This window comes from Nipponia nippon, unplaced genomic scaffold (genome assembly GCF_047370975.1).
Source record: "Nipponia nippon isolate SJK-2023a ecotype South Korea unplaced genomic scaffold, ASM4737097v1 scaffold_35, whole genome shotgun sequence".
NCBI lineage: Eukaryota > Metazoa > Chordata > Aves > Pelecaniformes > Threskiornithidae > Nipponia > Nipponia nippon.
The window spans coordinates 973,563-1,001,481 of NW_028262353.1; the positions used below are offsets into that span (position 1 = coordinate 973,563).

Sequence of the window (27,919 nt, forward strand, 5' to 3'; positions counted from 1 at the left end):
TGGCCTCCGCAGCCGGGCCAATCGGTACCTCCCGTTCGCTCCCTGCCCTTGGGCGCCCCCCGGTGGCGCCGCCGCCCGTCCGCCCTTGGGCGCCCCCTGGCGGCGCCGCCGCGGAACCGCGGGCGGGGCGGGTCCGGGAGGGGCGGGGCCGGGCGGGGCGGGGCGGGGCCGGGCGGGGCCGGGAGGCGGCGGCGGCGGCGGCCGGACGCGACGGGCTGAGGCTCCCCCGCCGCCCCCCGGTGCCTGGGCCGGGGATGGGGAACGTGGAGAGCGCGGACGGGGAGGCGCTGCCCCGGGGCCCGGGAGCGGCGGCGGCGGCCCCGGGGGGCCCCGGGCTGTTCGCCCCCGGTAAGATGCCGATGCCGGAGCCCTGCGAGCTGGAGGAGCGCTTCGCCCTGGTGCTGGTGAGAGACCGACCCCCGCCGCCGCCCGCCGCCCCCCCTCCGGTTCCTGGTGCGCCCCCCCCCGTGCTCCCTCCCTGCTCCCGCTGCGCCTCCTCGGGTCCCGCGGCGTTCTCCCGGTCCGCCCCTCCCGGGACCCCTCCCGGGACCCCTCCCGGGACCCCTCCCGGGCCCGCCGCGCCCCGCCGCCGCGCTCCCCTCCCGGCGGCCGGCTGCGGGCGGGCGGGCACCGCCGGGAACGGTACCGGCGCCCGGAGGGAGGAACCGGGGGCGGGCGGGGGAGCGCCCGGTGCCCGCGGGGATGGGCAGCGGCCGCGGGGCCGGGGGCGGCCGCGGGGGAAGCCTGAGCCGGGACAGCCCCGGGGGGTGACGCCACTCCCGGTGCCAGCGGGGGGGGGCCCCTGAGGCCCCGGGACTTTCTGACCCGGGAAAGTCCCGTTGAGGCGGTGCCCAGGGCTGGGGCCGGGTCCCCCGTGGGTGCGGTGTCCCCGGGGCTGGGGGTCCCCCGTGGGCGCGGGTGCCCTGCGCAGCCCCGGGTCCGCTGTCACGGCTGGGGCGGTGGCCTGCTCGCAGCGGTCACTGGCCAAGGCTGCGGTGCCGTCCCGTTACCGGGATGTGGCTCGGCGGTGACCCCATCCCCACGCCGTGACCCCGGTGCCATCGGGACCACCAACGCCATGGGGGCCACCCCGTCCCACCAGCGCCTGGCTGACGGCGCAGCGGGGCGGCCCTGTGACTTGTCCGTGTTGGGGTGGCCCATCCGCGGTGCCGGCGCGGTGCTGGCTTTGTTTGGGGGGGGGCACCCATAGGGACACCGTGGCTGGGTGACAGCCGGGGCACACGGCCCCCGACGCCCGGCACCACCGTCCCGGTAGCGGCCGTAGCCAGCGGAAGCCGCGTCCGGGCAGGAAATGCCGAGCGTGGCCCTGCGGGGCTCTGGGAGCCAGAACTGGGGGGTACTGGGAGGCACTGGCACCCCCAGTGTGGGACTGTCCAGCCGGCGGCGAGCGGCACCCGCCTGCGAGGCCGTCGCCCGTCCCTGCGTCCCACGCGGGGCGGATGCAGCAGCCGGTCTCCGCGGGGCCGGTGGCGGGGGGGACGCATCCTGCCGGGTGACGCCGACGCCGGAGGGGGGGATTTTGGGGGTGGGGGCACCGGGGGGGGACCCGGTGAATCCCCCGGTGCCGCCACCCCCAAAATCCCCCCCTCCGGCGTCGGCGTCGCCCGGTGCCGTGCCGGCTCCTGCCGGAGAGGAAAATATTTCATCATGTGATGGGGCTGCAGCGCCAACGGCCCCAGAACGGGCAGGATCCGTCCCCGGGTGTCCCCCAACCCCAGGGTGGGCTCCAGCCCCGGTAGCCCCCAGTCCCCGGGGGCTCAGTCCCGGGGCAATCGGGGGGGGTCCCCGGTGGGGAGCGGTGGCGGAGGAAGTGCCCGGCCGGGAGCGGCCCTGCTCCCGCCACAAAGGCAGGAAGCCGAGCGGCGGGAATGCCGGCGAGGGCGGCTGCGCTTCAAAGCCCCCCCGGTGCCCCCCGCCTCCACCCGGGGCCTCCGCGTGTCCCGGTGTCCGTCCCCCCGCCTCCATCGCCGGGCTGTCCCCGGGGGCCCCGTGATTTTGCCATCGGCCACGGCGTACAAATAAGCGTGGCCCTGTGGGGAGGGAGGCACCGTCCCCGTCTCCGGGGCAGTTTTGGGGGGACCCCATCCTGGCTGTGACGTCCCCGCTCCCGTGGGACTGCCCCCTGCCCCGGCTCTGCCCCGGCTTCCTGCGGCTCCGTGGGGCCGGGATGACCAGGGGAGGGATAATTTTAGCCACCACGGGGAGGGTGGAGTGCCGGCACCTCCCGGCTGCGGCGGTGGCCAGCTCCCACCAACGGCGCTGCCTGGGAGCTGCCTTGCCAGGGTGGCATCGCCCACTGGGGTGGCATCACCCAGCGGGGTGGCATCGCCCGCCGCGGCAGCCCCAAGCCTGTGGCCATCCGGCATCCCCGGTTTCCACCGCGGCATCCCATTTGTGTCCTTGCTGATACGGGCGCCCTGGGCCGCATCCTGCACCCGTGGTCCCCGGGGTCTGCTGTGAAGATGCCCAGCGCCCCGGCAAGCCGGGCACCGCTGCCAGGCTTGGCACCGCGGTCGGGGAGCGGAGGCTGCGGTTTGCCGGCGAGGAAGCGGGTGCAAGACAGGAAGGACGCGGCGGCGCTGGGGAGATTTGGTGCTGCCGGCAGCTGGCGCGTGGCGTTGGTGGCACTGCCATCCCTGCCGTCCCCATGCCACGCGTGTGGCCCCGTGCCCACCGGTGCTTCCCAGTGCCAGGGACCCTGGCTGTGCCGTGGCGCTGGGTGCCCTCGGAGGGGCAGGGTCCCCATGTCCCCCGGGGTGACGGACCCCTGTCTGCCCCCAGAGCTCCATGAACCTGCCCCCGGACAAAGCCCGGCTCCTGCGCCAGTACGACAACGAGAAGAAGTGGGACCTCATCTGTGACCAGGTGGGGGACTGGGGGGGGGACGGGGGGTCCTGGGGGGGCCTGTGCCGCTGTGCCGCTGTCACCGACCCCCCGTCCCCCCCAGGAGCGGTTCCAGGTGAAGAGCCCCCCCCACGCCTACATCCAGAAACTGCAGAGCTTCCTGGAGCCGGGCGTCACGCGGAAGGTGAGGGGCCGGGGGGGCCGGGGGGGCCGGGGGCCGGGGGCCATGGCGGGGCACCCCTCAGCCTCGCTCTGCCCCCAGAAGTTCAGGAGGAGGGTGCAGGAGTCGACTAAGGTCCTGCGCGAGCTGGAGATCAGCCTGAGGACGAACCACATCGGGTGAGCGCGGGGTCCCGGGGTGGGGTGTGGGGTCCCGGGGTGGGGTGTAGGGTCCCGGGGGGGCACAGGGTCCCAGGGAGGGCACAGGGTCCCGGCCCCGGCCCCGCTGCAGCTGCAGGGGAAGTCGGAGGCGCTGCAGGAACTGGGCCGGTTCCTGCCCCGGCCGTGCCACTGGCCAGGGCCGCCGGCGGGCAGGTCCCACGGGCGGATGCCGCGGGCGGATGGGCCGGCGATGACGCCCTGCGTGAAGCAGCATGGCCAGATCCTGCCCGGCTCCTCCCGGCACCGGAGGGCTTGGCACCATCCCCGAGCCGGCCGCACCACGACCCCGCACCGGTGGCTCATGCCTCCGGCGTGCAGGGAGATGCACCGGAGCTTCACGGGCCGGCCAGAAGGACGGGGACGTTGCTGGGGACGGGGGGGACGTCACCAGCGGGTGCCCGGTGCCGTGGTCGTGCCCGCGTGCTTGGGGTGGCTCGTGCACGTGCCGGGCTGGGCCCTGCCACCGGCCCCGCCACGGCCTCGCCGTTCGGCTCTTCCCCGCCCGCGGCCCGAAAATAGCAGCAGCCGGAGACAGGAAACGGGCTGGGGCGAGGGGCTGGCGGCGGCAGGAAAGGGGCGGCCGCGGCCCCCCGGGCCCCCCCGGCTCCCGCTGCTGCCTGACTCACGGCCCCGGCCGCGGGCAGGGCTGCAGGCAGGGGCACGGGCAGTGCACACCCTGTGCCGCTGGGTGCAGCCCTCTCTGCCCGTGCACAGACGCACCCCCCCCCCCTCCCCGTGCACACGCGCAACCTGCCGTGCACACAGTTGCACTCCCCCATGTGCACGGCCCGTGCACGCTGCCCCTCTCCCCATGGCCCCCTGCCATGCGCACCCCCGTGCGCACCCCCCCCTCGTGCACGCTCCCTGCACACATGCACACCCCCTCTGGACGCCCCCTGTGCACATCCCATGCACACGCACGCCATGTGCAACCCCCACCCACGCACACACACATCCCTTGCACCCCCCCACCGTGCACCCCTCGGCCGGGCTCAGCGCCTCACTGGGGCACCCTCACACCCTCCCAGGGGGCCGGGGCACCCCGAACCCCCCCAACCCCAGGGTGCCCAGGGCTGGGGACGGGTGCACAGCCCCAGCACCCAGCTCAGCTTCCCACCTTGCACCCGGGGCCGAGCCCTCCCTGCCCTGCAGCCAGCAGATAAAGCCACGCAGGCGCCAGCACCGCTGATAGCAGAGGGGCTGCAACCGTCGCCGGAGCTCCGGGACGCTCCCGCTGCCCCCTCCCCATCCCTGTGCCGGGCCGGGGGTCCCCATGGTGGGGGGGATCGTGCCAGAGGGGGGTCCCCGGCTCCTACGGGCCCTGATGGGTGCCTGGTGCTGTAGGTGGGTGCGCGAGTTCCTCAACGATGAGAACAAGGGGCTGGATGTACTGGTGAACTACCTGTCCTTCGCCCAGTGCGCCGTCATGTGAGTAGGGTGCTGGGGTCCCTGGGGTGCTGGGGGACCTGGGACGTGAAGGGTCCCCGTGCCCTGTGGCAGCTCCCTGCCGCAGGCAGCCGATACTGCTCAGCCCTGTATCGGCACCGGGGCAGCCTGGCCGGCACGAGGGGACCTGCCTGCCGTGGGGTCCCGAGGGACACGGGATGCTCGGCCCCCTCCTGCCCACTCGGGCTGGGGGTCCCAGGGCCACCCTCGCGCCTCTCCCTGCCCCGCTGCTGCCCAGCCGCCGCCCGCTTCAGCGCTTGCCGCGGTGGCTGTGCCGCTCCGTGCCGAAGCCGTGTGCCCCCCGCCGCGCGCGTGTCCCACCCAGGTTGGATTTTGAGGGTCTGGAAGGCGGTGAGGACGGCGCGCTGGAGAAGCTGCGCGCCTGGAGCAGGTCCATCGAGGATCTGCAGCACCCCAGCGCCCTGCCCGCCCCCTTCGCCAGCAGCCTCGCCCGCTCTGCCCGCCAGACTGCCCTACGGTACGTACCCGCCGCGCCGGCCGGCCGCAGGGGTACGTCCCGCCGCTGCGCCCAGCAGCTGCCCCGCTCTGCCGGCTTCGGCTGGCCACGGCGCTGCTGCTTGCTGCGTGCCGTGCCATGTACCGTCCTGCCTGCGGTGCGTGCCGTGCCGAGCACCATCCTGCCACGGTGTGTGCCGTGCTGTCTTGCCCTGTGCCATGCACTGTCCTGCCTGTGGTGCGTGCTGTGCCATGCGCCATCTTGCCCATGGTGCATGCCGTGCCATCGTGCCCTGTGCCATGCGCAGTCCTGCCATGGTCTGTGCCAGGCCGTGCGCCGTCCTGCCTGTGGTGCGTGCTGTGCCGTGCGCCAGCCTGCCCTGTGCCGTGCGACATCACGTGCGTGGTACGTGCCGTGTCCTGTGTGCCGGCTGCCCCGTGATGCGCCCTGAGCGCCAGGCTGTGCCTTGCCCACGGTGTGGCTGTGCTGTGTCCCGTGCCACGTGTGCCGCATCCTGCGCTGCCTTGCGCGCCGTGTCCCGTCCTGCCAGCCGTGGGCACCGTGCCCTGCCCGCCCGCAGCAGCTCGGCGCTGCCGTCCCCATCCTGCCCATGCCACCTGCCTGTCCCTCTGCCTGCCGCTCTGGCTCTGCCCCCGCGCCCCGGGGTAACGCGCCCCGTCTCTGCTTCCAGGGCCGGGTCCCCCCCTCTCTGGCTGCGCTCTCTCTCTCTCTCCTCCGCGCCCGCCTCGCCGCTCGCCCGCCGGGTAAGTACCGGCTGCCCGGGGCCGGCCCGGCACTCGCGGCGGCTTCGCGCCGCGTCTCCGCCAGCCTCTGTCCCTCTTGCCCTCCGGCCGCTTCTCTCTGCCTCTGCCCCTTCGAAAGCCCTGCTGTCCCCATGCTGTCCCCATGCTGTCCCCACCCTGGTCCCCACCGTGGTCCCGCGGAGCCGGTTCCCACCCGGGTGAGCGCTGGCGGTGCAGCACCGGCGGTGCGAGGGTCCCGCTCACCGGCGTCCGGTGTCCCCCCAGCTACGGCACGCTGCCAAGCCGCAGGGCGCTGAAGAACTCGCGCCTGGTGAGCCAGAAGGACGACGTCCACCTCTGCATCATGTGTCTCCGGGCCATCATGAACTACCAGGTACCGCCGCCGCGGGGGGGAACACCGATGCCGCCGGTGCCGCTGCGGTGCTGGCACTGCTAACGCCGTCCCCACTCCTTCCCCGCAGTACGGCTTCAACCTGGTCATGTCCCATCCCCACGCCGTCAACGAGATCGCCCTGAGCCTCAATAACAAGAACCCGAGGTAAGGGGGGGTCAGGCAGCGGGGAGGGGGTCCCTGGCACCGGCTGGGTCTGACGGTGCCGGTGCTGCTCTGCCCTAGGACGAAGGCGCTGGTGCTGGAACTGCTGGCAGCCGTCTGCCTGGTGAGGGGCGGCCACGAGATCATCCTCGCTGCCTTCGACAACTTCAAGGAGGTACGGGGGGAGCGGAGCTGGCTGGGATGGCGGGGAGACAGGACCAGGCTGGGATGGGGGCACTGGGGGCACTGGGGGCACCGGGATCAGGCTGGGATCAGGGACTGGGACCCAGGGAATGACAGAACAGGGACACCAACCAGGACCAGGCTGGGATGGGGGCACTGGGGGCACTGGGGGCACCGGGATCAGGCTGGGATCAGGGACTGGGACCCAGGGAATGACAGAACAGGGACACCAACCAGGACCAGGCTGGGATGGGGGCACTGGGGGCACTGGGGGCACCGAGATCAGGCCGGGATCAGGGACTGGGATCCAGGCAATGGCAGAATGGGGACACCAACCAGGACCAGGCTGGGATGGGGAGTCTGGAGCGCAGGGGATGGGGGGATCAGGGAGGATGAGGCCAGGCTGGAATGGGGGGTTTGGGGGCACCGGCACCAGACTGGGCTTAGGGGACTGGAGCCCCGGGGACTGGGGGGCCGGTGGCTGGGGGGGGCCAAGCCAGGTTAACCCCATGGCCGCTGCCTGCTCAGGTCTGCAAGGAGAAGCACCGCTTCGAGCGGCTGATGGACTACTTCCGCAACGAGGACAGCAGCATCGACTTCATGGTGGGACACCCGGTCCCGGGTGGGGGTCTTTGGGACGGCAGGGGGCTGGGGGGGCTCCCGGTGACGCCCGCCCTGCCCGCAGGTCGCCTGCATGCAGTTCATCAACATCGTGGTGCACTCGGTGGAGGACATGAACTTCCGCGTCCATCTCCAGTACGAGTTCACCAAGCTGGGGCTGGAGGAGTTCCTGCAGGTACAGGGGGTCGGGGGGCCGGGGGGGGGCCGCCCCGAGGACCCCCCGTCCCTGACGCCGCGCCCATGCCCACAGAAGTCGAGGCACACGGAGAGCGAGAAGCTGCAGGTGCAGATCCAGGCGTACCTGGACAACGTCTTCGACGTGGGGGGGCTGCTGGAGGACGCCGAGACCAAGAACGTGGCCCTGGAGAAGGTGGAGGAGCTGGAGGAGCATCTGTCCCACGTACGTGAGCGTGGGGGGACACAGGGACGCCCCTTGCCTGGAGCATCCCCTCCCAGGGTCTGGCTTTGCCCCAGCGGTGACACCGGGGGGGTCCCTGAGCTGGCGTCACAGCCGCGTCCCCCCGACAGCTAACGGAGAAGCTGCTGGACCTGGAGAACGAGAACATGATGCGGGTGGCGGAGCTGGAGAAGCAGCTGCTGCAGCGGGAGAAGGAGCTGGAGGCGGTCAAGGTGCATGGGGGGCCGTGGGGAGCGGGGCAGGGTCCCAGCCCCCCCCGGCCTGACGCTCACTGTCCCCAGGAGACCTACGAGCACACGAGCCACCAGGTGCACACGCTGCGGCGGATGATCAAGGAGAAGGACGAGGCTTTCCGGCGGCGTTACGGCTCCGAGCCGCCCCCCGTGCCGAGCGCCGAGCCCCCTCCCCAGCCTGAGCCCGAGCCCCTGGAGGAGGCCCTGCGGCTCCCCGTCCTCCCCCCCGCGGAGGCTGCGCCCCCCCCGCCCCCCCCACCGCCCCCGCTGCCACCCCCCGCGCCCCCGCTCCCAGGTGAGGCTGGGGGAGCCCCCGGGGCATCCCCAAATCTGGGGCAGGGCTGGGGCATCCCCAGCAGGGGGGGGGCTCCAAAACCGAGGTGTCCCTGGTGCTGGGCCACTCCCAAGGCTGGGGGGATCCCTGAAACTGGGCCATCCCTGCTGGGGCACGGTCTCACCCTCTCCTCCCTTCGCAGGCAAGTGCCCCCCAGCCCCGCCGCTGCCCGGGGCTTCGCCCTCCATCGCCCTCACCGTTGGGCTCTCGGGTAGGTGGGGAGCATGTGGGGATGGGGAGGGTGCAGGGACCGTGGGGACAGGGACGGGGAGGGCACAGGGACAGGGACAGGGAGGGCCTGGGGACCGTGGGGACAGGGACAGGGGACCAAGGAAGGGGAAGGGTTGCAGGCACCAGGGTGTTGGAGTTGCAGTTGCCAGGGGATGGGTGTCGGGGCCATGGCACGGGGATGGGGTGGCCCAGGGACGGTGACAGCCCGGGGACCCATGCACTGGACTCGGGTGGCTCAGGGTGGGCACAGGACGCGTCCCCCTGCCCCAGTGGGGGCTGAGCTGGCTCCTGCCCCACTGGCAGCCATCCGGATCAAGAAGCCCATCAAGACCAAGTTCCGGCTGCCAGTCTTCAACTGGACGGCACTAAAGCCCAACCAGATCAGCGGGACGGTGTTCAGCGAGCTGGACGATGAGCGGGTGCTGGAGGTGAGCCCAGGACCCCTGGCCCGAGCGGCTGGGTGGGCACCGCCGCCACTGCTGCCACCTCTGAGCCCCCTCCTCGTCCCCCCAGGACCTTGACCTGGAGCGCTTCGAGGAGCTCTTCAAAACCAAGGCGCAGGGTCCGGCCCTCGACCTCGTCTGCGCCAAGAACAAAGCGTCGCAGAAGGCGGCCAGCAAGGTGACGCTGCTGGAGGCCAACCGCGCCAAGAACCTGGCCATCACCCTGCGCAAGGCGGGCCGCAGCACCGAGGAGATCTGCAGGGCCATCCACACGTATGTGCCCCCGCACCGGGGTGCGGGGGGGAGTGTTGGGGTGCAGGGGGCCCCGGCAGGGTGCAGGGGGGCTGGTTGGGGTGCAGTGGGGCCAGGGAAGAGGCTGTCTGGGGTGGAGGGGGGCTGACTGGGATTCAGGGGGACCAGGCAAGGTGCTAGAGGGTCAGACAGGGTGCAGGGGGGGGCTAGTTGGGGTGCAGTGGGGCCAGGTAGGGTGCAAGGGGGCTGGCTGGGGTGCAGGGAGGTTGGCTAGGGTGCAGGGGGTCTGGCTGGGGTGCAGGTGGTCTGGCTGGCGTGCAGGGGTCCAGGCAGGGTGCAAGGGGTCTGGCTGGGGTGCAGGGGTCCAGGCAGGGCGCAGGGGGTCCAGGCAGGGTGCAGGTGGTCTGGTTGGGGTGCAGTGGGGCCAGGCAGAGTGCAAGCGGTCTGACTGGGGTGCAGAGAGGTTGGCTGGGGTGCAAGGGGTCTGGCTGGGGTGCAGGGGGCCCAGGCGGGGTGCAGGGGTCCAGGCAGGGCGCAGGGGGTCTGGCTGGGTGCAGGGGGCCCAGACAGGGCGCAGCGGGGAGCTCTCCAATGATGTGGGCATGGGGCAGGTTCGACCTGGCGACGCTGCCGGTGGACTTCGTGGAGTGCCTGATGCGGTTCCTGCCGACGGAGGCGGAGGTGAAGGCGCTGCGGCAGTACGAGCGGGAGCGCAAGCCGCTGGAGGAGCTGGCGGATGAGGACCGCTTCATGCTGCAGTTCAGCAAGGTGGAGCGGCTGCCCCAGCGCATGGCCATCATGGCCTTCCTCGGCAACTTCGCTGAAAACCTCCAGATGCTGACGCCGGTACGGAGCTGGGGAGGGGGGATTGCACCTGCCGGGGGTGCCAAGATCCCACCCCCCAGCTGAGCGCCCCTGTCCTGTCCCTCTGCAGCAGCTCAATGCCATCATCGCGGCCTCGGCCTCCGTCAAGTCCTCCCAGAAGCTGAAGCACATGCTGGAGGTGAGCATGGGGGGGACCGGGGACGTGGGGACCGGGTCAGTGTCCTGCCCTCCGTCCTTGCCATAGCTGGGCGGGGGGGGTCCATGGGGGGTCTCGTTCCTCCCTGACTCCCCACCCCCGGTGCTTTCCCCTGCAGATCATCTTGGCGCTGGGTAACTACATGAACAGCAGCAAACGCGGCGCCGTCTACGGCTTCAAACTGCAGAGCTTGGACCTGGTGGGCATCCCCGGACCCCCTGCCCGGGTCCCTGGGACCGCGTGGGCTCCCGGGGGTTCCATCCCACAGCCCTGACCCCCCCCCATCACCCTGCAGCTCCTGGACACCAAGTCGACGGACAGGAAGATGACGCTGCTGCATTTCATCGCGCTGACCGTGCGGGAGAAGTACCCCGAGCTGGCAACCTTCTGGCAGGAGCTGCATTTTGTGGAGAAGGCGGCCGCAGGTGCCCCCCGTCCCCGCGCCCCTGGCTCGCCGTCCCCCGGGGCCGAGGGTCCCCTGACCCGTCCCTGTGTCCCCACAGTGTCCCTGGAGAACGTGCTGCTGGACGTGAAGGAGCTGGGCCGGGGGATGGAGCTGCTGCGGCGGGAGTGCGGGCTGCACGAGAACAGCGTCCTGCGCACCTTCCTGGCTGCCAGCGAGGGCAAGCTGGAGCGGCTGCAGAAGGACGCGCGGACGGCCGAGGTGAGGGCTGCGGAGCGGCTGTGCCTCTCACGGCCCTTGCACATGCCTTGTCACACACGCCCTGCTTTGCACGGCCCTTGTGCACGCTTTGCTTTGCACAGCCCTCATCCCCACCTTGTTTTGCACGCTCCACGTGCACGCCTGCCTTGCTTTGCATGCTTCTCGTGCGTGCCTTGCTTTTCATGGCCCTGGTCCGTGCCTTGCTTTGCGTGCTCCTTGTGCGCACCTTGCTTTGCATGGCCCTCGTGCACATCTTGCTTTGCACGGCACTCGTGCGTGCCTTGCTTTGCACGCTCCTCATGCATGCTTGCCTTGCTTTGCACGGCCCTCGTGCACACCTTGCCTTGCACACCCGGGAGCTGCAGGACATGCAGCCCCTCAGTGACCGCCCCGTCCCCTGCTCCAGGATGCCTACAACACTGTGGTGCGGTATTTCGGCGAGAGCCCCAAGACGACCCCCCCATCTGTCTTCTTCCCAGTCTTTGTCCGGTTCATCCGCTCCTACAAGGTGAGGAGGGGCTGGGAGGGGACGGGGCGGGGGGGCGGTGGCACTGGCACCGGGGGGAGCTGGCTCCCACCGCCATCCCCTCGCCCCGGCAGGACGCGGAGCAGGAGAATGAGACGCGCAAGAAGCAGGAGGAGGTGATGCGGGAGAAGCTGCTGGCGCAGGAGGCGAAGAAGCAGGAGAAGGTGAGCGTGGGTGGGGTTGGCTGGGGGGGGGGGACACGGAGGGGACCCCTGCGTCCCCAACCTGGGCCCCCGCGCCTCCCTCGCAGCGGAACAAGTGGCAGCAGCAGGAGCTGATTGCGGAGCTGCGGCGGCGCCAGGCCAAGGACCATCGCCCCGTCTACGAGGGCAAGGACGGCACCATCGAGGACATCATCACCGGTACGGCCCCCGCCGCCCCCCGCGGCCCGGACGCCTGGGTCCCGCCCGCGTGCGGGGGCTGACGTCTCCCTGTCCCCCCACCCGTGCCCCTGCAGCGCTGAAGAGCGTCCCCTTCACCGCCCGCACCGCCAAGCGGGGCTCGCGCTTCTTCTGCGACCCGTCCCACCACGACGAGTCCAGCTGTTAGCCCCCAGGTACCGCCTGCATGCCCGGCCCCCCCGGGATCCCCGGATCCCCCCTGGACCCGCATGCCCCCTCCTGCACGCTCCCTCCCCGCATGCCGTCACCCCGGGGTGCCCAGCGCCCCCCAGCCCCTCGGAGCGGAGCAGGGGCCTGGTGCAGGTGCCTGGTGCAAGGCTGGGTCCTGGCACAGGATCCCGGTACAGGATCCCAGTGCAAGGCTTGGTCCCAGCACAGGATCTCAGCACAGGATCCCGGTGCAAGGCTGGGTCCCGGTACAGGATCCCAGCACAGGATCCCGGTGCAAGGCTGGGTCCCGGTACAGGATCCCAGCACAGGATCCCGGTGCAAGGCTGGGTGCCGGCACAGAGTCCTGGTACAAGATCCTGGTGCAAGGCTGGTTTCTGGCACAGGATCCCAGCACAGGATCCCGGTGCAAGGCTGGGTGCCAGCACAGGATTCCGGTGCAATGTTGGGGTTCCGGCACAAGGTCTTGGCACAGGATCCTGGTGCAAGGCTGGGTCCCAGCACAGGATCCCAGCACAGGATCCTGGTGCAAGGCTGGGTCCCACTGAGGGCCCTCGTGCAAGACTGGGTTACCAGCAAGGGGGGGGGGGTCTTTATAGCAGTGTGGGGCCCCAGTGCAAGACTGGGTCCCGGTGCAGGGTCCCAACGCAATACTGGGCCCCAGTGCAATACTGGGTCCCGGTGCAGGGCCCCAGTGCAATACTGGGCCCCAGTGCAATACTGGGTCCCGGTGCAGGGTCCCAACGCAATACTGGGTCCCAGTGCAATACTGGGTCCCAGTGCAGGGCCCCAGTGCAATACTGGGTCCCAGCCCGATGCCTGGAGGACCGGCCCCGCGCTGCCTCAGCCCCGCTGGGGTCCCTCGGGCCCGTCCCCCCGGCCAGGCGTCCCCTGACCCTGTCCCTTCTGTCCCGCAGCCCGCAGGTGGATCCGCCTGTAGCCGAGCGAGGGTAAGGACCCCGGGGCCGGGGGGGTGGGCTGTGGTGGCTGGGCTGCCTCAGTTTCCCCTCCTCACCCCGCTCTGCCCCACAGGTCCAAGGGGGGGTCTCTGTCCTGCCCCCAGCACCGCGCAGGGACGTCCCGTGCCATCGTCCTCACCTGGGCTCGCAGGTGGTGTCCCCGTCACCCTGACCCCAGGGGGAACTCGTGGCCCGGATCCCCCCCCAGTCTGCCTGCAGCAGAGGCCAAATCCTGCCTGTGGCTGCGGTGGGGGCCCAGCGGCGGTGGCTGACCCATGGGGTGCCCCCTTCCCATTGGGGTCCCCTCGTCCCTGTGGGGGTCACTGCCCCAGAGCCCCCGTCCTGCCGCAGGGGACCACGGCCCCCCCCCCCCGCGCTCGTCACTTTGACCACTGATGTGAACACTAATTGCCAAAAAAAAGGGACCAAAGCCAGGCCGGGGCGGGGGGGGTGGCAGGATGGTGCCCCCCGCCCCGGATCCCCCCCGGACCCCCCCCCCCCCAAGTGACTTTTTGTACATGTGAAATATATGGAGTCTTTTACATGGCTGCTGCCTGCCTGGGGGGGCGGGGGGAGGCGCAGAGGGGACCCGGGCGTCCGGGGAGACCCCCATGCGGGCGGGGGGCGCATCTGCAGGGGCCAGGCCCTTAAGCAGGGCTTTGCGGCGGTGTCAGTAAAGCTGCGGGCTTAAAGGGGGTGGGGGGGCCCGTTTTGGTGGGGGGGAAGCCCCCCCATCACCAGCCCCACTCCGGGGTGGGGTGGCCCCAGTTTACCCCACTGTTGGCAGATGCGGGAGACTGGGAGCAGCTTAGGGCTGGGGAGGGGGTCCGCAAGAGGGATGGAGGGGCAGGATGCAGCCCCAGGAGCAACGGAGGGGCAGGGTCAGGCCTGAGCATCACCGGGGCAGAGCAAAGGGGGCAGGGAGGGGCAGGACGGGGCCAGGGGACCCCTGCCAGCAGCGGCGTTGGGGTAGGATGCGGCCATTGCGTCTCTGCCGGCGGGGGCTGAAGGGCTGGGAGGAGAGGGATGCGGTCATGGCATCCCTAGGAGAAGGAGAGAAAGGGTTTGGGGTGGCAGGATGCGGCCCTGGCATCTCCGCTGCCGGGGTACGAGGGGTTCAGAGGGGCGGGGTGCGGCCCCAGACCCTCCCGGAGCCGCCAGCGGCGCCGGCCCCGCCAGCCCAGGGATTAGCCCTGGAACAGGGAATAAAAGTTTCCCCTAATCCTCTCGGGGGGGATTACCAGTGCCGCCGCGCCCACGGCCGGATCCAGACCCGGCCCCAGGACACCAGCCCCCCCGCTGGCCCCGTTGCCTTTTAATCCATCTGTACAAGCCGGGGACGCTGCGGCCCCCAGCGCCATCCCGCTCCGTCCCCAAGTGCCATCGAAGATGCTGCGGGCAAAGACGCTGCTGTCTGTCCATCCGTCCATCCATCTGCCAGGCTCGGGCCAGTCCCTACGCCCCCTCGGTGGTCTCCTCGGCCTCGCGGGACGGCCGCTGCTCCCCCTGCGCCGGGGCTGCCGCCAGACTCTCCGCCTGCAGCAGCAGGTTGCAGCCGAGGAAGAAGACGGCGAAGGCGACGGCGAGGCAGAGCACCAGGACGACGGCGATTTGGGCGGCCTCGGCCACCCACACGTCCCCCCAGGCACTGGCCTGCGCGCTGGCGTTCATCTCCTCCTCCTCTTCCTCCCGAGAGCAGAGTGCGGGTGCGCGGGGCGGTGGTGGGTCGGCGACAGACGGGGAGGGTTTAAGTGATGTCAGGGCCCGTCTTAGCCGCCCGCGCGGCCCCCCTCACCCTGCTGAGGCCGGTGCCCGCTGGCTGCTCCCCCCCGGGTGCTGTGGAGGGGTGCAGAGTCCTGCACGGAACGGGGATCGCCCCATCCCCTCCCCTGGGTGCGCCTGGGGGGCAGCGGGGGCTCAGGGTGTCGCTCCCAGGGGGTGGGCAGCACCCACACGCCCAGGGACGTCAGGCCCCATCCCGCTGCCCACCTGCCTCTCCCCACGGCAGCCGCTGAGCCCCCGGGCACAGGGACGCGGTGGGGTCCCCCAGCTCAGCCTCGGCGCCTGCTTCCCCTCAGCCCGTAGTGGGGAGCCAGGAGGTGACGAGACTCCACGTGAAAGGAGAAATACTTTATTTTTGCCCCCGAGGAGGCAGCGAGCTCGTCTCCGGGCCCCGCAGGGAAGCGGCTCGATCCCAGGGACAGGGTGCCACCAGGGGGGACACGCAGTGACGGGGGACGAGGCTGGTGCTGGCCACGCCGCGGAGAGCAAGCTGGAGAGCGGCCGCAGGCAGGGCTGGATGCCGTTCAGATGCCGTCCCCGCTCCGTGCTGATCCCCCGCATCGCTCTGCCGGGCCACGGGCCCAGGGCTGAGCCGGTGCCAGTGCCGCGCGTGCCGACCGGGCCGACCGGCAGCTCCCGCCCCGAGGACTCACCACCCCTCAGCCAACCTGGGAGCCACCGAGCCGGTTCTCCAGGACGGGCGAGTGCCCTGCAGTGCAAACCAAACCAGCAGCAACCCCCAATTAAGGGCCAGGCCGAGTCCAGCTCCCTGCAGAGGCTTTTTGGAGGCGGAGAGGAAGGATCCAAGCAGAGACGCTGTCACAAAGAGCTCTCTGGCTGTGCCGGAGAGGTGCCACCGCGCGGGGTGAACCTGCCTCGGTGGCACCCAGCCCTACAGAGCCAGCGTGTCCTTGATGAGCCGGCGCATGGTGGTGGTGACCGAGGTGCCTAGGGAGTCCGTGATCTGGTAGGAGATCTTGTACAGGTAGGGCTGCACATCCTTCAGGCTGGTGTCGAAGACGTTGTCCACCTCCGACTGGGTGGGCATCTTGGGCAGGTACTCGTGGCGGTTCATCACCTCCACGATGTTGATGATCTTCTCGCAGAGCTTCTCGCCCACCTTCTCCCGGCAGATCTGTCGCTCCTGCTCGTTAGCCAGGTTCACCACGTTCACCTTGATGGTCCACAGCTCCCAGGGGATGCACTCATCCGAGAAGGGCCAGCGCGACTTCTTCTTCTGGTAGAACTCCAGGGAGATCTGCCCCATCCCGTCGCTGCCCGAGTTGCGCAGCGCATCCTGCCGAGAGCACGTGGCTCTGCTCAGGGGAGGCCAGGGACTGACCTTCCCCTCGCAGGCGAAGACACGGCACAGCCCGCAGGTTTTTAAGCTCCCGCTTTCAGCCCTGCCGGGTCCCATGGGGCTCCTTACCTTGAACTCCCCGACAGCCTTGCGGAGGGCCCGGTCCAGCTCCTCGGAGGAGACACGGACGTAGGCGAAGTCGATGAAGTCACAGTCCACGTCCTGGGTGCCCACGGTGCCGATGGAGTAGGTGCCCTCCTTCTTGTAGTGGAACTTGCCGGTGCTGCGGTGCAGCAGGACGGTGTGGAGCACCGCCAGCATGGCCTCCTCCACCTGCCGACCCTCCACCGACACCTCCAGCACCTCCGCGCGGCAGTTCATGGCGGGGGCGGCTCCGGGGTGGGCGCGACGGCGGGTCCTGGGGGAAAGAAGGGTGTCGGGGGAGGTTAGTTGTGCCCCTGCTTGGGCAGCAGCCCTGGGTAACAGCCCCTCTACCAACCCCCTTTACCCACGCTCTGGGGACCCTGCTGTCCCTGCGTGTGCCTTCTCCACCCCACAGGGACCCAGGCGTCCTGATCTGGGTCCCCCTCAACCCCACGGGGACCCACGTATCCTGGTCTGGCTCCCTCACACCCCACAGGCACCCAGGCATCCCGGTCCGGCCCCCCCCACTTCGCAGGGGCCCAGGGCTCCCGGTCCAGGCCCCCCTCAGCCTCGAGGGCCCTGGCCCCCCTCGACCCCCAGCCACCTTCACCCACGGTCCCGGCACCCTTCAGCCTCTCCCGGGGCTCCGGCCCCCTCAGCCTCTCCCGGGGTCCCAGGCCCCTCTCCCGGGCCCCGGCCCCCCTCATCCCCGGTCCCCTCAGCCTCTCCCGGGCCCCGGCCCCCCTCACCCTCGGCCCCCTCAGCCTCTCCCGGGGTCCCGGTCCCGGTCCCGGTCCTGGCCCCGGCTCCCTCAGCCTCTCTGGGGCCCCGCTCCCCTCTCCCGGGCCCCGGCCCCCCTCACCCCCGGGGCCCCGCTCCCCTCTCCCGGGCCCCGGCCCCCGCACTCACCGCCCGGGCCCGACCATCTGACCGCGGGGAGGAGGGAAGTGGAGCGACCCATCCGCGTAGGGGGGGATGGGGAACACACCACCTACCGATGTGGCGGCGCCTCCCGCCGCAGCAGCCGTGTTTCCTCACTCTACACTTGTTGTTGTTAACGGTCTGCCCTCCGATGCCGTTCCCCGGCCGCGGTGCGGCCCTAGGGGTGGAATCGCCGTCCCCGTTCCTCGGCTCTCCCCCCCCCCCCGCTTGGTTCGTTCCGGGAGCGGGCGCCACAGAGCTGGACTGCGCAGAGCGGCTCATTTCCTCGGGGCGCTGCCGGGCGCACAGCGCCCCCTGGGCTGGAGGCTCCGCGGCGGTACTGCGGCGGGGCTGGGGTCCGGTGGCCCCGGTGACCCCCGCAGGGCCATGGCCCGGGCCGGGCGGGGCACGGCAACAGGGGACAACGGTGGGACCTACGTGGGGACACAGGACACGGGCAGGGGCCAGGGGGCCACGGGGCCACCAATATGGGGACATGGGGAAAGCAGGGACACGAGGACATGGGGCCACGGGGGACAAGGGGACATAAGGAAAGGGGGGACATATGGACAGAAGGGACAGGGGGACATGGGGACAGGGGGACACGGGGCACAGGGACACAGGGGATACTGGAGACAGGGACATGGGGGGCAGCGGGACACGGACAGGGGGATGGATCAACATAGTGACATGGGGGACAGGGAGATGGATGGACATGGGGACATGGGGGACACAGGGACAGGGGGATGGATGGACAGGGGGACATGGAGGACATGGGAACAGATGGACATGGGGGACACAGGGGCATGGGGGACACCAATATGGGGACATGAAGAAGGCAGAGACACAAGCACATGGGACTGCAGGGGCATGGGGGACACGGGGACAAAAGGAAAGGGGGGACATGGGGACATACGGACACAAGGGACAGGGAGACACGGGGATATGGGGACATGGGGCACAGGGACACAGGGGATACTGGAGACAGGGACATGGGGAGCGGAGGACACACAGGGACAGGGGGACGGATGGACACAGGGACATGGGGGACAGGGGGACATGGGAATGGATGGACACGGGGACATGGGGACATGGGGGACACAGGGACAGGGAGATGGATGGACAAGGGGACATGGGGGACAGGGGGACATGGGAATGGATGGGCACGGGGGACACAGGGGCATGGGGACACGGGGATCTGGGGCACTGGCACCAGGCTGCCCACGCCGCCGTGGGGCCACGTGTCCTGGTGTAAATAACAGGGAGGGCTGTGGCTGTGGCATGTCACCGGGCGGAGGGCCGGGCACACACCGTGACACATGTGCCTGTGCCGTGCAGCCCCGGGGCAACCGGCGTGGCTGGAGCTGGCCGCCGGGCTATTTTTACCTGGCCCTGCCGGCACCATCGTCCCCGTCCCTCCTGCAGCAGCCCCTGCCAAGGGGTTGAGGACAGGGACGGGGTTGGGGACAAGGTGGGCAGAGGCCAGCCCTGTGCCGTGGGGAGGGGACAGGGACCCGCCACCCCGCTCTGACCTGGCCGGTGGCCTCGGGGCGCCGGGGGCTGCCCTCCCTGGTGGCTTTGGGGTGCGGGTCGGCACCGGGATGGACGTTGGGACAGGCAGCTGCTGAGCTGTGGCACGGCACAGCATGGCACGGGACAGCCATTCCTGCCCCACGGCATGGCACGGCACGGCCATTCCTGTCCCATGGCACGGCCACTCCTGCCCCACGGCCGGAGCAGAGCTGTGCCGTGCCATGCCGGTGGCCCTCCCCGTCCCCGCGGCTCCCCTGGCCCCCCACAGACCGACCCCCCGGCCGCGGCACCGCCGTGCGTCAGCGCTGTCCCCACGGCGGGGGCGGGGGGGACAGAGGGGCCCTTGTTGTGCGCCGCCGCGGGGCCCCCCCAGCCCAGCGCCTCAATGTGGCCCTTGTTCGGCACCGGCCCTTGGTGTCCCCGTTAACATTTGCTCCGGGGCCAGGCTGTCCCCAGCAGAAAGACGGGGACAAGCGGGGGGACTGTGCCAGCCCGGCGTCCCCCGCCACGCACCGGGACCCCCAACCCTGTCCCCAGCCCCCTGAGACCCAGGCTGGCACGGGGACCCCAAACGCCGCGTCCCCCCCTGCCCCGGCCAGGGCTGGCCCTGCCAATGGCCGCGGCCCCGGGGACACGGGAGGGGGGGACCCAGTCACGCTTCCCGGTTATTTTGGGGAGGATAAATCAGGCGGGTGACAGGTGCGGGGCCGTGGCAGCCGCCGCCGCAGGGGTGAGTGACGGTTCAAGGGCAGCGGCATGGGCAACGTGCGGCTCCGGCGCCCCGGCTGTCCCCACCCCGGCTGTCCCCAGCCCTGGCACTCTGCCACCCCCCCTCCAAATCACCGTATATTAAATATAGACGATATTACTGGGGGGGGATGATGCACGAGAGAAACAGCCCCTTTCGGTGGCTCTCGATGTACGTACAAGTTTATATACAGAAAATGGCCAAAAGAGGGAAAAAAAAAAAAAAAAAAAAAAAAGAAAAAAATATATAAAGGGGAGGGGGCCGAGGCTGGGGGGCCGGAGCCCCCTCCCCGTCCCCGCGCTCCCCGCTCTGTACAGGATCCGGCCGCTCGCTATTTACAACGGGGGCATTTTTACAGGGGAGAAGGGGAGCGCCGTGCCGGCGATGTCCCCCCCGGGGGGAAAGGCACCGGGGCTGCTGTGCGTCTGCGTCCGGCGCCGTGAAGGCACATGGGGGACCCGGGCGTCCCCGAGGGGCCCCAGGCGTCCCCGGGGCTGATCCAGGCGTCCCCGGGGGCTCGGGGGCTGGCAGCAGCCCCCCCGCCGGGGGCTCAGAAGGGCAGCGTGTCCATGAAGATCTTGTCGACGATGGGCGGTGGTGGCACCAGGTCCTCCAGCTTCAGGTAGAAGATGCGCTGGAGGCCCTGGGTGCAGAGGCTGCGCAGCTCGGGCAGTTTGCCCAGCAGCTTGGAGAGGCAGCCGGGGCGGCCCGGCTCGGCCCCCGCCGCCGCCACGTGGTCCTTGAGGCAGCCCACGATGCGGTTCTGCAGCTCCTCCACCCGCTTCGGCTCCTTCAGCCCGTGGCGGTCTAGGTGGAGGGGACACAGAGGCGTGAGGCCAGGGTGACGGCCGCAGGGCGGGGAAGGGAACAGTGGCGGGGTGGGGACCGGTGGGGGGGTCTCACCTGTGATGATGACGAGGGCGGCGAGGCAGGAGAAGGAGGGGATGTCGACGCTCATGCGGTGCAGGCTCTGGGAGAACTCGAGGATGGCGTCGATCCACTCGCCAAAGCCCCGCACACACTGCAGGCGGTGCAGCACCACCCCGTTGCAGAAGATGAGTTTCCCTTCCTCCGGCTTGGAGCTGCAGGCACAACCACGCGTCACCCCCCCGGCACGGCCCCGGGCTCCTCGCCGTGCCGCGCCGTGCCGGGGCTCACCGGTACGCCAGGCGCAGGATGAAGAGCTCGAGGAAGGCTGACTCCAGCAGCAGGTCCTGGTCCTCCTTGGGCAGCTCAGCAAAGCCCTGGATCTTCTCAGCCCACTTGCGGATGACGTCCATGGAGCCGGTGAGCAGGTCGTAAAACTGCTGCACGTCCACCGAATCCTCCTTCTCGAACTGGCACGGCGCTGAATCCTGGAACTGCCGCGGGGACGGGGTCAGGATCCGGCCCTGGCGCGACCCCGGGGAGGGTGCGGGGTGGTACTGGCCCTACCTTGGAGTAGTCGAGCTTGGTGGCACTGGGGACGGAGTCTATGTGCGCCCGCACCAGGGAGGTGATGAGGCTGACGGGGGACGCGTCCGGCGGCTGCTTGGGCTTGGAGGGCAGCCGGCCCCGCCGCCCCTTCAGGCTGTCGGTCCGGACCACTGCGGCGAGGGACGTGCAATGAGTGTGTCTGTCCTCAGCGCAGCCAGGCAGGCTGCGGAGCGGGGCCCCCCCCCCCTGCTGGGCCCCCCCCACCCCAGGATGGGATCCCGGTACCTTCTTTGACCATGCCGACGGCCAGGCACTTCTGGAAGCGGCAGAACTGGCAGCGGTTCCTCCGCCGCTTGTCTACGGGGCAGTCCTTGTTGGCCAGGCAGATGTACTTGGCGTTCTTCTGCACCGTGCGCTGCGGGCGGGGAAGGAGCAGCCCAAGCTCAGCCCGGGGCGCCGAGCCACCGAACAAAAGCCCTTCTGTCCTCCCCTGCCTCCCTCTCCAGCCCGGCATCCGGCTCCGCATCCGTGGGGAGGGCTCCCGGGGCCGCGCTCCCTGCCCTGCCCCTCCCCGGGGTGACCCGCAGCATCCTCCCGCTGCTGCAAAGCACTGTGGGAACATCCCGCAGCAGGGCTGGCGGGGGGGTCCCCTTACCTTGAAGAAGCCCTTGCAGCCCTCGCAGGTGCGCACGCCGTAGTGCTGGCAGGAGGCGTTGTCCCCGCAGACGGCGCAGCGGCCCTCACCGGCCCCGGGGCTGCGAGCCTTGCTGGGGGCCAGCGCCGGCCCCTCCAGCAGCGGTGAGGCGGGGGCCAGGGGCAGCCCGGCGAAGCCCCCGGGGGAGCCCTGGGCCAGGGCGAAGGCGTCCGTGTCCAGCAGCCGCGGGTCCAGGCGGGGCGAGGGGCCTGGCTGCCCCTTCAGGGTCCCGGGGGACCCGCCAGGGCTGGGTGCCGGGGGGCCGAAGGCGAAGAAGGGAGGCTGCGACCCACCGCCCTTGGCCGGCTCAGCCCAGGGCCGCCCGCCCTCGTAGTTCGGCGGGGTCGAGTACGCCCCGAAGGAGCTTTCCCAGCCCGGAGCCTGGGGCGGCTGGAAGCCCGGCGTGGCGGGCGAGGGGACGGAGCAGGGGCTGCCATAACAGTCCGAGCCGCTGGAGGAGAGGGTCTCGTCGGGCTGCCCACCAAAGGTGCCGGGGTAGCAGCCGTACACCTGGAAGTCCTCCAGCTTGAAGGCAGCGGCGGTGGTGGTGGGCTGGCTGCCGGCCGGCAGCTGGTAGAGGAAGGCGTCGAACTCACCGGCGTAGCCCTCCATGAAGGTGCTGAAGCTGGGCAGGGCGGGGGCAGCCGCCAGGTCCGCGCCGGCCACCTCCATGGGGAAGCGGCCACCCTCGGGGCTGAGCAGCTCGGCCGGGCAGCGCTCGCAGGGGCCGGCGCCCGCCGTGCCGTACTGCGCCTGGATGCAGGGCATCTCTGCAGAGAGAGCGGGGCGTCAAGGGGGACCACGCTGCCGCACCCACCCCCGGCGGCCCCTCCGTCCTGGGCGGAGGATGGAGATGGGGTGAAAACGGCAGGGGCTTCCCCAGGATCCCCCTCGCAGGCGGCCGGGGCCGGAGCCGGACCCCCGGAGCCGCTGGCTGTCCGGTGGCGGCCGCTGCCGTCCCCGGGAAAGGTCACACTGCAGCCAATGGGCACAAAGGACGTTCCCCAAAACGCTGGCTTAGCAAAGCTGCCGAAAGGGAAGGAGGGAGGAATGCGGCCGGCAGATTCCCGAGCCCCGGGCTGGCCGGGGAAAGCCAGAGCCGGGGCTGAACCAGGGCTCGAGGGTCCGACTCCCCCCCCCACCCGTTTCGAAGCCTTTCGGAAACGCAAACGCAGCCAGACGCGCTGGCTGCAGGGGGAAGAGGAGCCCACCCCCGGCCCTGCAGCCCCCCGGCACCGCGGCATGGATCCGGCCCCACGTAAGACCTAACAGGAGTCCCGGGTCCAGCTGAAAGCCAAGCCAGGAGTGACCCCGATGGCAAGACGATAATGTAATTCATCTTGCAGACCTTTAAAGGTCACGCTGTGCCTGGCCCCCAGCTGCCGCAGCCCCGGCATGGCACCGCTGCCAGCTCACCCGCCAGCCCCCGGCTTCCCCCAGCCAAGTCCGGGCAGCTTTCACCGGCGCCCAGAAAGCCGATACGCGCCCGGGGAGCCAGGTTTAAAAATACCCAGTGTAGGTCCAGCCCTGGCACCCACGGGGTGGCACCGGTCCCCAGCCCGCTCCCAGTGCCCCAGTAGGGTTTGTGCCCGTCCGCCGGGGACCAGGGCTGTGCCGGGCTCTGACGGTGGCTTCAGAGGGGACGGTGACTCTGCGGCTGCCTCCTGTCCCCACAGACGGCCGGAGGCACGAGGCCGCGCTGGGGCCATGGCAGCAGGGGACACCGGCTCTGCCAGTGGCAGCTTTCCTCGCCTGCATGCAAATCCCGGCTGCAAATCCCCGGCCGGGCTATGCAAAGCCTCGTCCCTCCCTGCGGGCCCGCCGCGGGGTTTGCCTGGCAGCAGCGGGCAGCGCCCGGCGCGGTCACCGCTTCCTTAGTCAAACGCTTTTGCCTTCACCCGCCGGCGATGTTTGGGGTCCCCCCTGCCACGAACCCCCCGTGGGACCAGGCACAAATTCCCGCAGTGGCCCCCACGCTGCCCACGGCCCGGGCAGGAATTGCAGATTCCTCCTTTGGGAGTGCAGGCAGCTGCCTGTGCCCAGGCCTGGAGGTTGCTGCCCGCGCAGGCTGGTGGCAGCCCCCTGGCACCGGGCCCTGGGCCGTGGGTGGGCGAGAGCAGCCGGCAGCGGCGGTGGGGGGTAACGCTGCCCACCTCCCTGCCGGCACCTGCCGCCTCGCCCTGCCAAAACGCAGCCGCTGCCAGGCCAGCCCGGTCCCTTCCACCGGCACCCACGACTCTCCTGGTGGCACCGGGGATCACCGGGACTCGCGAGCCCCAGCTCCCCTCAGTGCCACTGGGACGCTCGATCCCATGCATTTTGCAGGACGCCTGCTGCCCTGAGCTCCCGGTGCTACCGGCACACCCGACCTGGCTCCCCCGGTGCCACCGGGGCGCCCAAACCGGCTTCCCCCGGTGCCACCGGGACGCCCGACCCCATGCACTTTGCAGGACACCCGCTGCAACCCGCCGCCGGTAGCACCGGGACACCCGACCCGGCTCCTCCCGGTGCCACCGGGACGCCCAAACCGGGTCCCCCCCGGTGCCACCCGACCCCATGCATTTTGCAGGACGCCCGCCGCAACTCGCCGCCGGCAGCACCGGGACACTCGACCCGGTTCTCCCTGGTACCACCGGGACACCCGCCGCTCCCAGCTCCCGGTGCTCCGGGGACACCCGACCCGGCTCCCCCCGGTGCCACCGGGACGCCCGACCCCACGCCCTTTGCAGGACGCCCGCCGCCCTGAGCCCCCGGTGCCACCGGGACGCCGCACCTCCGTTCTCCCGCCGGTGCCACCCGACCCCGAGCGCACCCCCCGTCCCCGCCGCCCCCGGGACGTCCCGCCCCCGCTGCCCCCGTACCCGGGTGCCGGCGCGGCGGGGCTCCGGCTCCGGTTCCCGCTCCGCCGCCGCCGCTGCGCGGGCTCCGCCGGGCTCCGGCCCCGCCACTACTTTCTCTTAAGCGCTCGGTGACGCGCGGGGCGGCGCGCGGGCCCGTGACGCACGGCGGCGCCGTAGAAGGCGCGGGGGGGGGCGGTTCCGGCGGGGGCGCGGCCGTGACGCACGCGGGGTTCCATTGACGCAACCGCGGCGCCCGCGCTAAAAATACCCGCGCGGCCCCGGCTAAAAATAGCCCGGGCGCCCCCCGCCCCCCCCCCCTCCCCGGGGCTCCCGGGGCCGCCGGCGGGGGGGGGAGGGGGGGACGGGGGGGAGGGAGGCCCCGGTGTCGGCCCCGGTGTCCGCACCGGTGTCCACGGTGCCCCCATCCTCGGTTCCCCTTCGGTGCCGGTATCCGCGGTGTCCCCTCGCTGCTGGTACCCCGGTGCTGGCATCCCCCGGTGCCCCCATCCCCGGTACCCCCATCTCCGGTACCCCCTCGGTGCCGGTATCTCCGGTGCCGTTATCCCCGGCGCTCCCTCGGTGCCCCCATCCCCGGTGCCCCCATCTCCGGTGCCCTCTGGGTGCCGGTATCTCCGGTGCCGGTATCCCCGGTGTCCTCTCGGTGCCCCCATCTCCGGTGCCGTTATCCCCGGTGCTCCCTCGGTACCCCCATCCCCGGTACCCCCACCCCCGGTGCCCCCTGGGTGCCCCCATCCCCGGTGCCCCCACCCCCGGTGCCCCCTGGGTGCCCCCATCCCCGGTGCCCCCATCCCCGGTGCCCCCTCAGTGCTGGCACCCCCGGTGCCGTTATCCCCGGTGCTCTCCCGTGCCGGTATCTTCGGTGCTCAGCATCCCCGCTGCCGGTACCGCCGGTCTCCTCCCGCTCGGTACCCGGGGAGGCCGACCCCGGGACGGGGGGGGACGCGGGGTGGCAGCCCCCCGGCGGGACCCCCGCGCCCCCCCCGCCCGGTCCCGGCGGGGAGACCCTGGCCGGGGCGATGGAAAGAGCGGCGGCCGCTGGCGGGCGCCCAGCGCCGGGAACAGCGCCCGCGGGCTGGAAAGATGAGCTCAGCCCGAGCGGGGCCGGGCCGGGCCGGCGGCGGGGCGGGGGCGGGCGGGCGGGGGCGCGGGACCCCCGGGGCCCGCCGGGACCCGCTGCCGGGGGGGAACCGGGGGTCTTGGGGGGCCCGGCCCGCCGTGCCCGCTCCCCTCTCCCCGCTCGGGCAGCCCGGGCAATGTCCCCCACCCCCGTTAGTGCCACCCCCGGTAGTGCCACCAGCGATGTCCCCCCCGGTAGTGCCACCCCCCTTAGTGCCACCTCCGTTAGTGCCACCAGCAATGTCCCCCCGGTAGTGCCACCCCCCTTAGTGCCACCCCCGGTAGTGCCACCAGCAATGTCCCCCCCATTAGTGCCACCCCCCTTAGTGCCACCTCCGTTAGTGCCACCAGCAATGTCCCCCCCATTAGTGCCACCCCCCTTAGTGCCACCCCCGGTAGTGCCACCAGCAATGTCCCCCCATTAGTGCCACCCCCTTAGTGCCACCTCCGTTAGTGCCACCAGCAATGTCCCCCCCATTAGTGCCACCCCCCTTAGTGCCACCCCCGGTAGTGCCACCAGCAATGCCACCAGCAATGTCCCCCCCGTTAGTGCCCCCCGTTAGTGCCACCAGCAATGTCCCCCCCGTTAGTGCCCCCCGTTAGTGCCACCAGCGATGCTCCCCCGTTAGTGCCCCCCAGCAATGCCCCCCCCCATTAGTGCCACCCCCGTTAGTGCCATCGGCAATGCCAGCCTTGGGCGATGCCACCTCCGGTAGTGCCACCAGCAATGTCCCCCCCTTAGTGCCACCCCCGTTAGTGCCACCTCCGGTAGTGCCACCAGCAATGTCCCCCCGTTAGTGCCACCTCCGTTAGTGCCACCAGCAATGTCCCCCCCCTTAGTGCCACCCCCGTTAGTACCACCAGCGATGTCCCCCCCGTTAGTGCCACCCCCGTTAGTGCCACCAGCAATGTCCCCCCCGTTAGTGCCCCCTGTTAGTGCCACCAGCGATGCCACCAGCAATGTCCCCCCCGTTGGTGCCAGCCCTTTGCAACGCCCCCGGCGCTGCCCCCCCCGTCGGTGCCCCCGCAGCGGCAGAGCCCCCCGGGGGTGCGTGTCGGGCACCGGCCCATTCCCGGGGCGGCGGGGCGGCCCGGCGGGGCCCGAGCCCGGGGGGGGGGAGCTGCCGGTACCCTGCCCGGTCTCACGGCCCCCCCCGGCCCCGGGAGAGCGGCGAGGGGGGAAGCCCGGCAGCGGGGGCCCGGGGGTACCGGGGGTACCGGGGGTGACGGCCTGGGGCCGGGCGCCGCCGCCTCCTCCCGCCGCCCGTTACCTCGCTCCGGCCCCGGCCCCGCCGCCGCGCGCCGCCCGCCCCAGGCGGGGGCCCCGTGACGTCACACCTGGCCGCTGACGTCCCCGGGATCCCGCGGCATCACCGGAGCCGCCTCCGCGGGGATCCCCCGGGCTCGGCCGGGACCTGCCGGGGTCCCCGCACCCCGCGACCGGCGCGGCCGGTACCGGGGCTCGGCCCGGGGCTGCGGCCGCTGCAACCCGGGGGGCGCAGGCGGTGCCAGCCCGGGGCTTCGGCCAGGAGCCCCCCGGGGCGGGGGCGGGCCGGGGGTCCTGGAGCTGTCGAGGGTCCGGAGCCATTGGGGGGTCCCGGAGCCGTTGGGGGAGGGTCCGGGAGCCATTGTGGGTCCCGGAGCCGTTGGGGGTCCCGGAGCCATTGGGGGGGGTCCCGGGGCCACCGGGGGCGCAGAGCGTGGCCGGCCGCAGGCCCCTCACACCCCTCGCTCAGTGGCCGAGCCGGTGGCGGTGCTGCCGGCGGCAGGAGGGTGACACCGGCGGCCCCCGCACCGGGATTAGCTGTACCCCGGGAGAGGCCGCGGGGCCCGGCTGGCTCCGGGGGAGGAAACCCGAGCCCGGTCACCCCGGCAAGGCCACGGGGGTGCACGGGGGGAACCCCGGCTCGCACCGGCCCAGGGGTGCCGGATCCGCCCCAACGAGGACATGGGGACACGGAGGCCACCAGCCAGCCCTTCCCGCTGCACCCGGGACCCGTGTGGCCGGGGCCGGGTGGGTGTCGGGGGATCGCAGGGTGCCCACGGGCCGGGCGGTGGTTGCAGGGTGCCCGTGGCCAGCGCTGGCTCCCTGCCCCGGGCCTATATTTGTCGGTAATGACAGGCTGCTGCGGGGCGTTCCCGGGCCGTACCCCGCAGCCTCGGCCCCACCGGCACTGCCCGGTGCCACGCGTGACCCCGGTGTCCAGCCAGCGCCTGCCCAGCCCCGGGCGCACGCAGCCCCAGGTCGGGGCTAAAAAAAGCTCGGCGTGGGGTGGCAGCTGCTGCAGGGGGGGTCCCGTGACGGCCGTGACGGGGTGCCCCGACCCTGGCAGCGCGCAGGCGAGCGCGGCTCCGTCAGCCAGACCATAAATGTCCAAGCACGGAGCCGTCCTGGAACGGGGACAAGGCAGGGGAGCGGCGGGGGGCCGGCCGGACCCCACGCTCCCCCGCGGCCCTGCCCCACGCACACGTGCAGGCACGCGGCACACGTGTGCACACGCA

General features: G+C 71.6%; 3 protein-coding genes across 11 annotated transcripts; 1 reads left to right on the forward strand and 2 right to left on the reverse strand.

Moving 5' to 3' along the window:
* The first annotated feature begins 187 nt into the window (after nt 1-187).
* On the forward strand, nt 188-13,390 carry FMNL3 (formin like 3). Of its 6 annotated transcripts, XM_087771380.1 has the most exons (28): nt 188-404; nt 2,803-2,886; nt 2,969-3,049; nt 3,128-3,204; nt 4,591-4,674; nt 5,018-5,170; nt 6,178-6,286; nt 6,375-6,451; nt 6,530-6,623; nt 7,160-7,234; nt 7,317-7,427; nt 7,503-7,652; nt 7,781-7,882; nt 7,952-8,198; nt 8,380-8,448; nt 8,772-8,896; nt 8,982-9,184; nt 9,775-10,009; nt 10,098-10,166; nt 10,303-10,383; nt 10,480-10,609; nt 10,688-10,848; nt 11,255-11,356; nt 11,449-11,538; nt 11,625-11,736; nt 11,832-11,930; nt 12,861-12,893; nt 12,976-13,390. In XM_087771380.1, the coding sequence occupies exons 1-26, from the start codon at nt 255-257 to the stop codon at nt 11,921-11,923; spliced, it is 3,063 nt and encodes a 1,020-aa protein (XP_087627506.1). In that variant the 5' UTR covers nt 188-254; the 3' UTR covers nt 11,924-11,930; nt 12,861-12,893; nt 12,976-13,390. The 6 variants fall into 6 exon arrangements, with proteins under 6 accessions (XP_087627506.1, XP_087627503.1, XP_087627504.1 ...); XM_087771377.1 differs by having other exon boundaries at nt 2,969-3,204; XM_087771378.1 differs by having other exon boundaries at nt 2,969-3,204; nt 7,506-7,652.
* A 1,627-nt stretch (nt 13,391-15,017) lies between these two features.
* ATG101 (autophagy related 101) lies at nt 15,018-17,248 on the reverse strand. 4 transcript variants are annotated; one of them, XM_087771430.1, is made up of 3 exons: nt 17,124-17,248; nt 16,114-16,402; nt 15,018-15,981 (listed from the first exon to the last, which is right to left on the reverse strand). In XM_087771430.1, exons 2-3 carry the CDS (start codon nt 16,363-16,365, stop codon nt 15,577-15,579), a joined length of 657 nt encoding a protein of 218 aa, XP_087627556.1. In that variant the 5' UTR covers nt 16,366-16,402; nt 17,124-17,248; the 3' UTR covers nt 15,018-15,576. The 4 variants fall into 4 exon arrangements, with proteins under 4 accessions (XP_087627556.1, XP_087627552.1, XP_087627554.1 ...); XM_087771426.1 differs by having other exon boundaries at nt 17,038-17,193; XM_087771428.1 differs by lacking the exon at nt 17,124-17,248 and adding an exon at nt 16,991-17,023.
* Nucleotides 17,249-19,496: 2,248 nt separating this feature from the next.
* NR4A1 (nuclear receptor subfamily 4 group A member 1) lies at nt 19,497-24,450 on the reverse strand. Its single transcript, XM_087771397.1, has 7 exons — nt 24,302-24,450; nt 21,402-22,210; nt 21,032-21,161; nt 20,765-20,916; nt 20,489-20,691; nt 20,234-20,412; nt 19,497-20,137 (listed from the first exon to the last, which is right to left on the reverse strand). The coding sequence occupies exons 2-7, from the start codon at nt 22,206-22,208 to the stop codon at nt 19,881-19,883; spliced, it is 1,728 nt and encodes a 575-aa protein (XP_087627523.1). The 5' UTR covers nt 22,209-22,210; nt 24,302-24,450; the 3' UTR covers nt 19,497-19,880.
* Between the last annotated feature and the right edge of the window lie 3,469 nt (nt 24,451-27,919).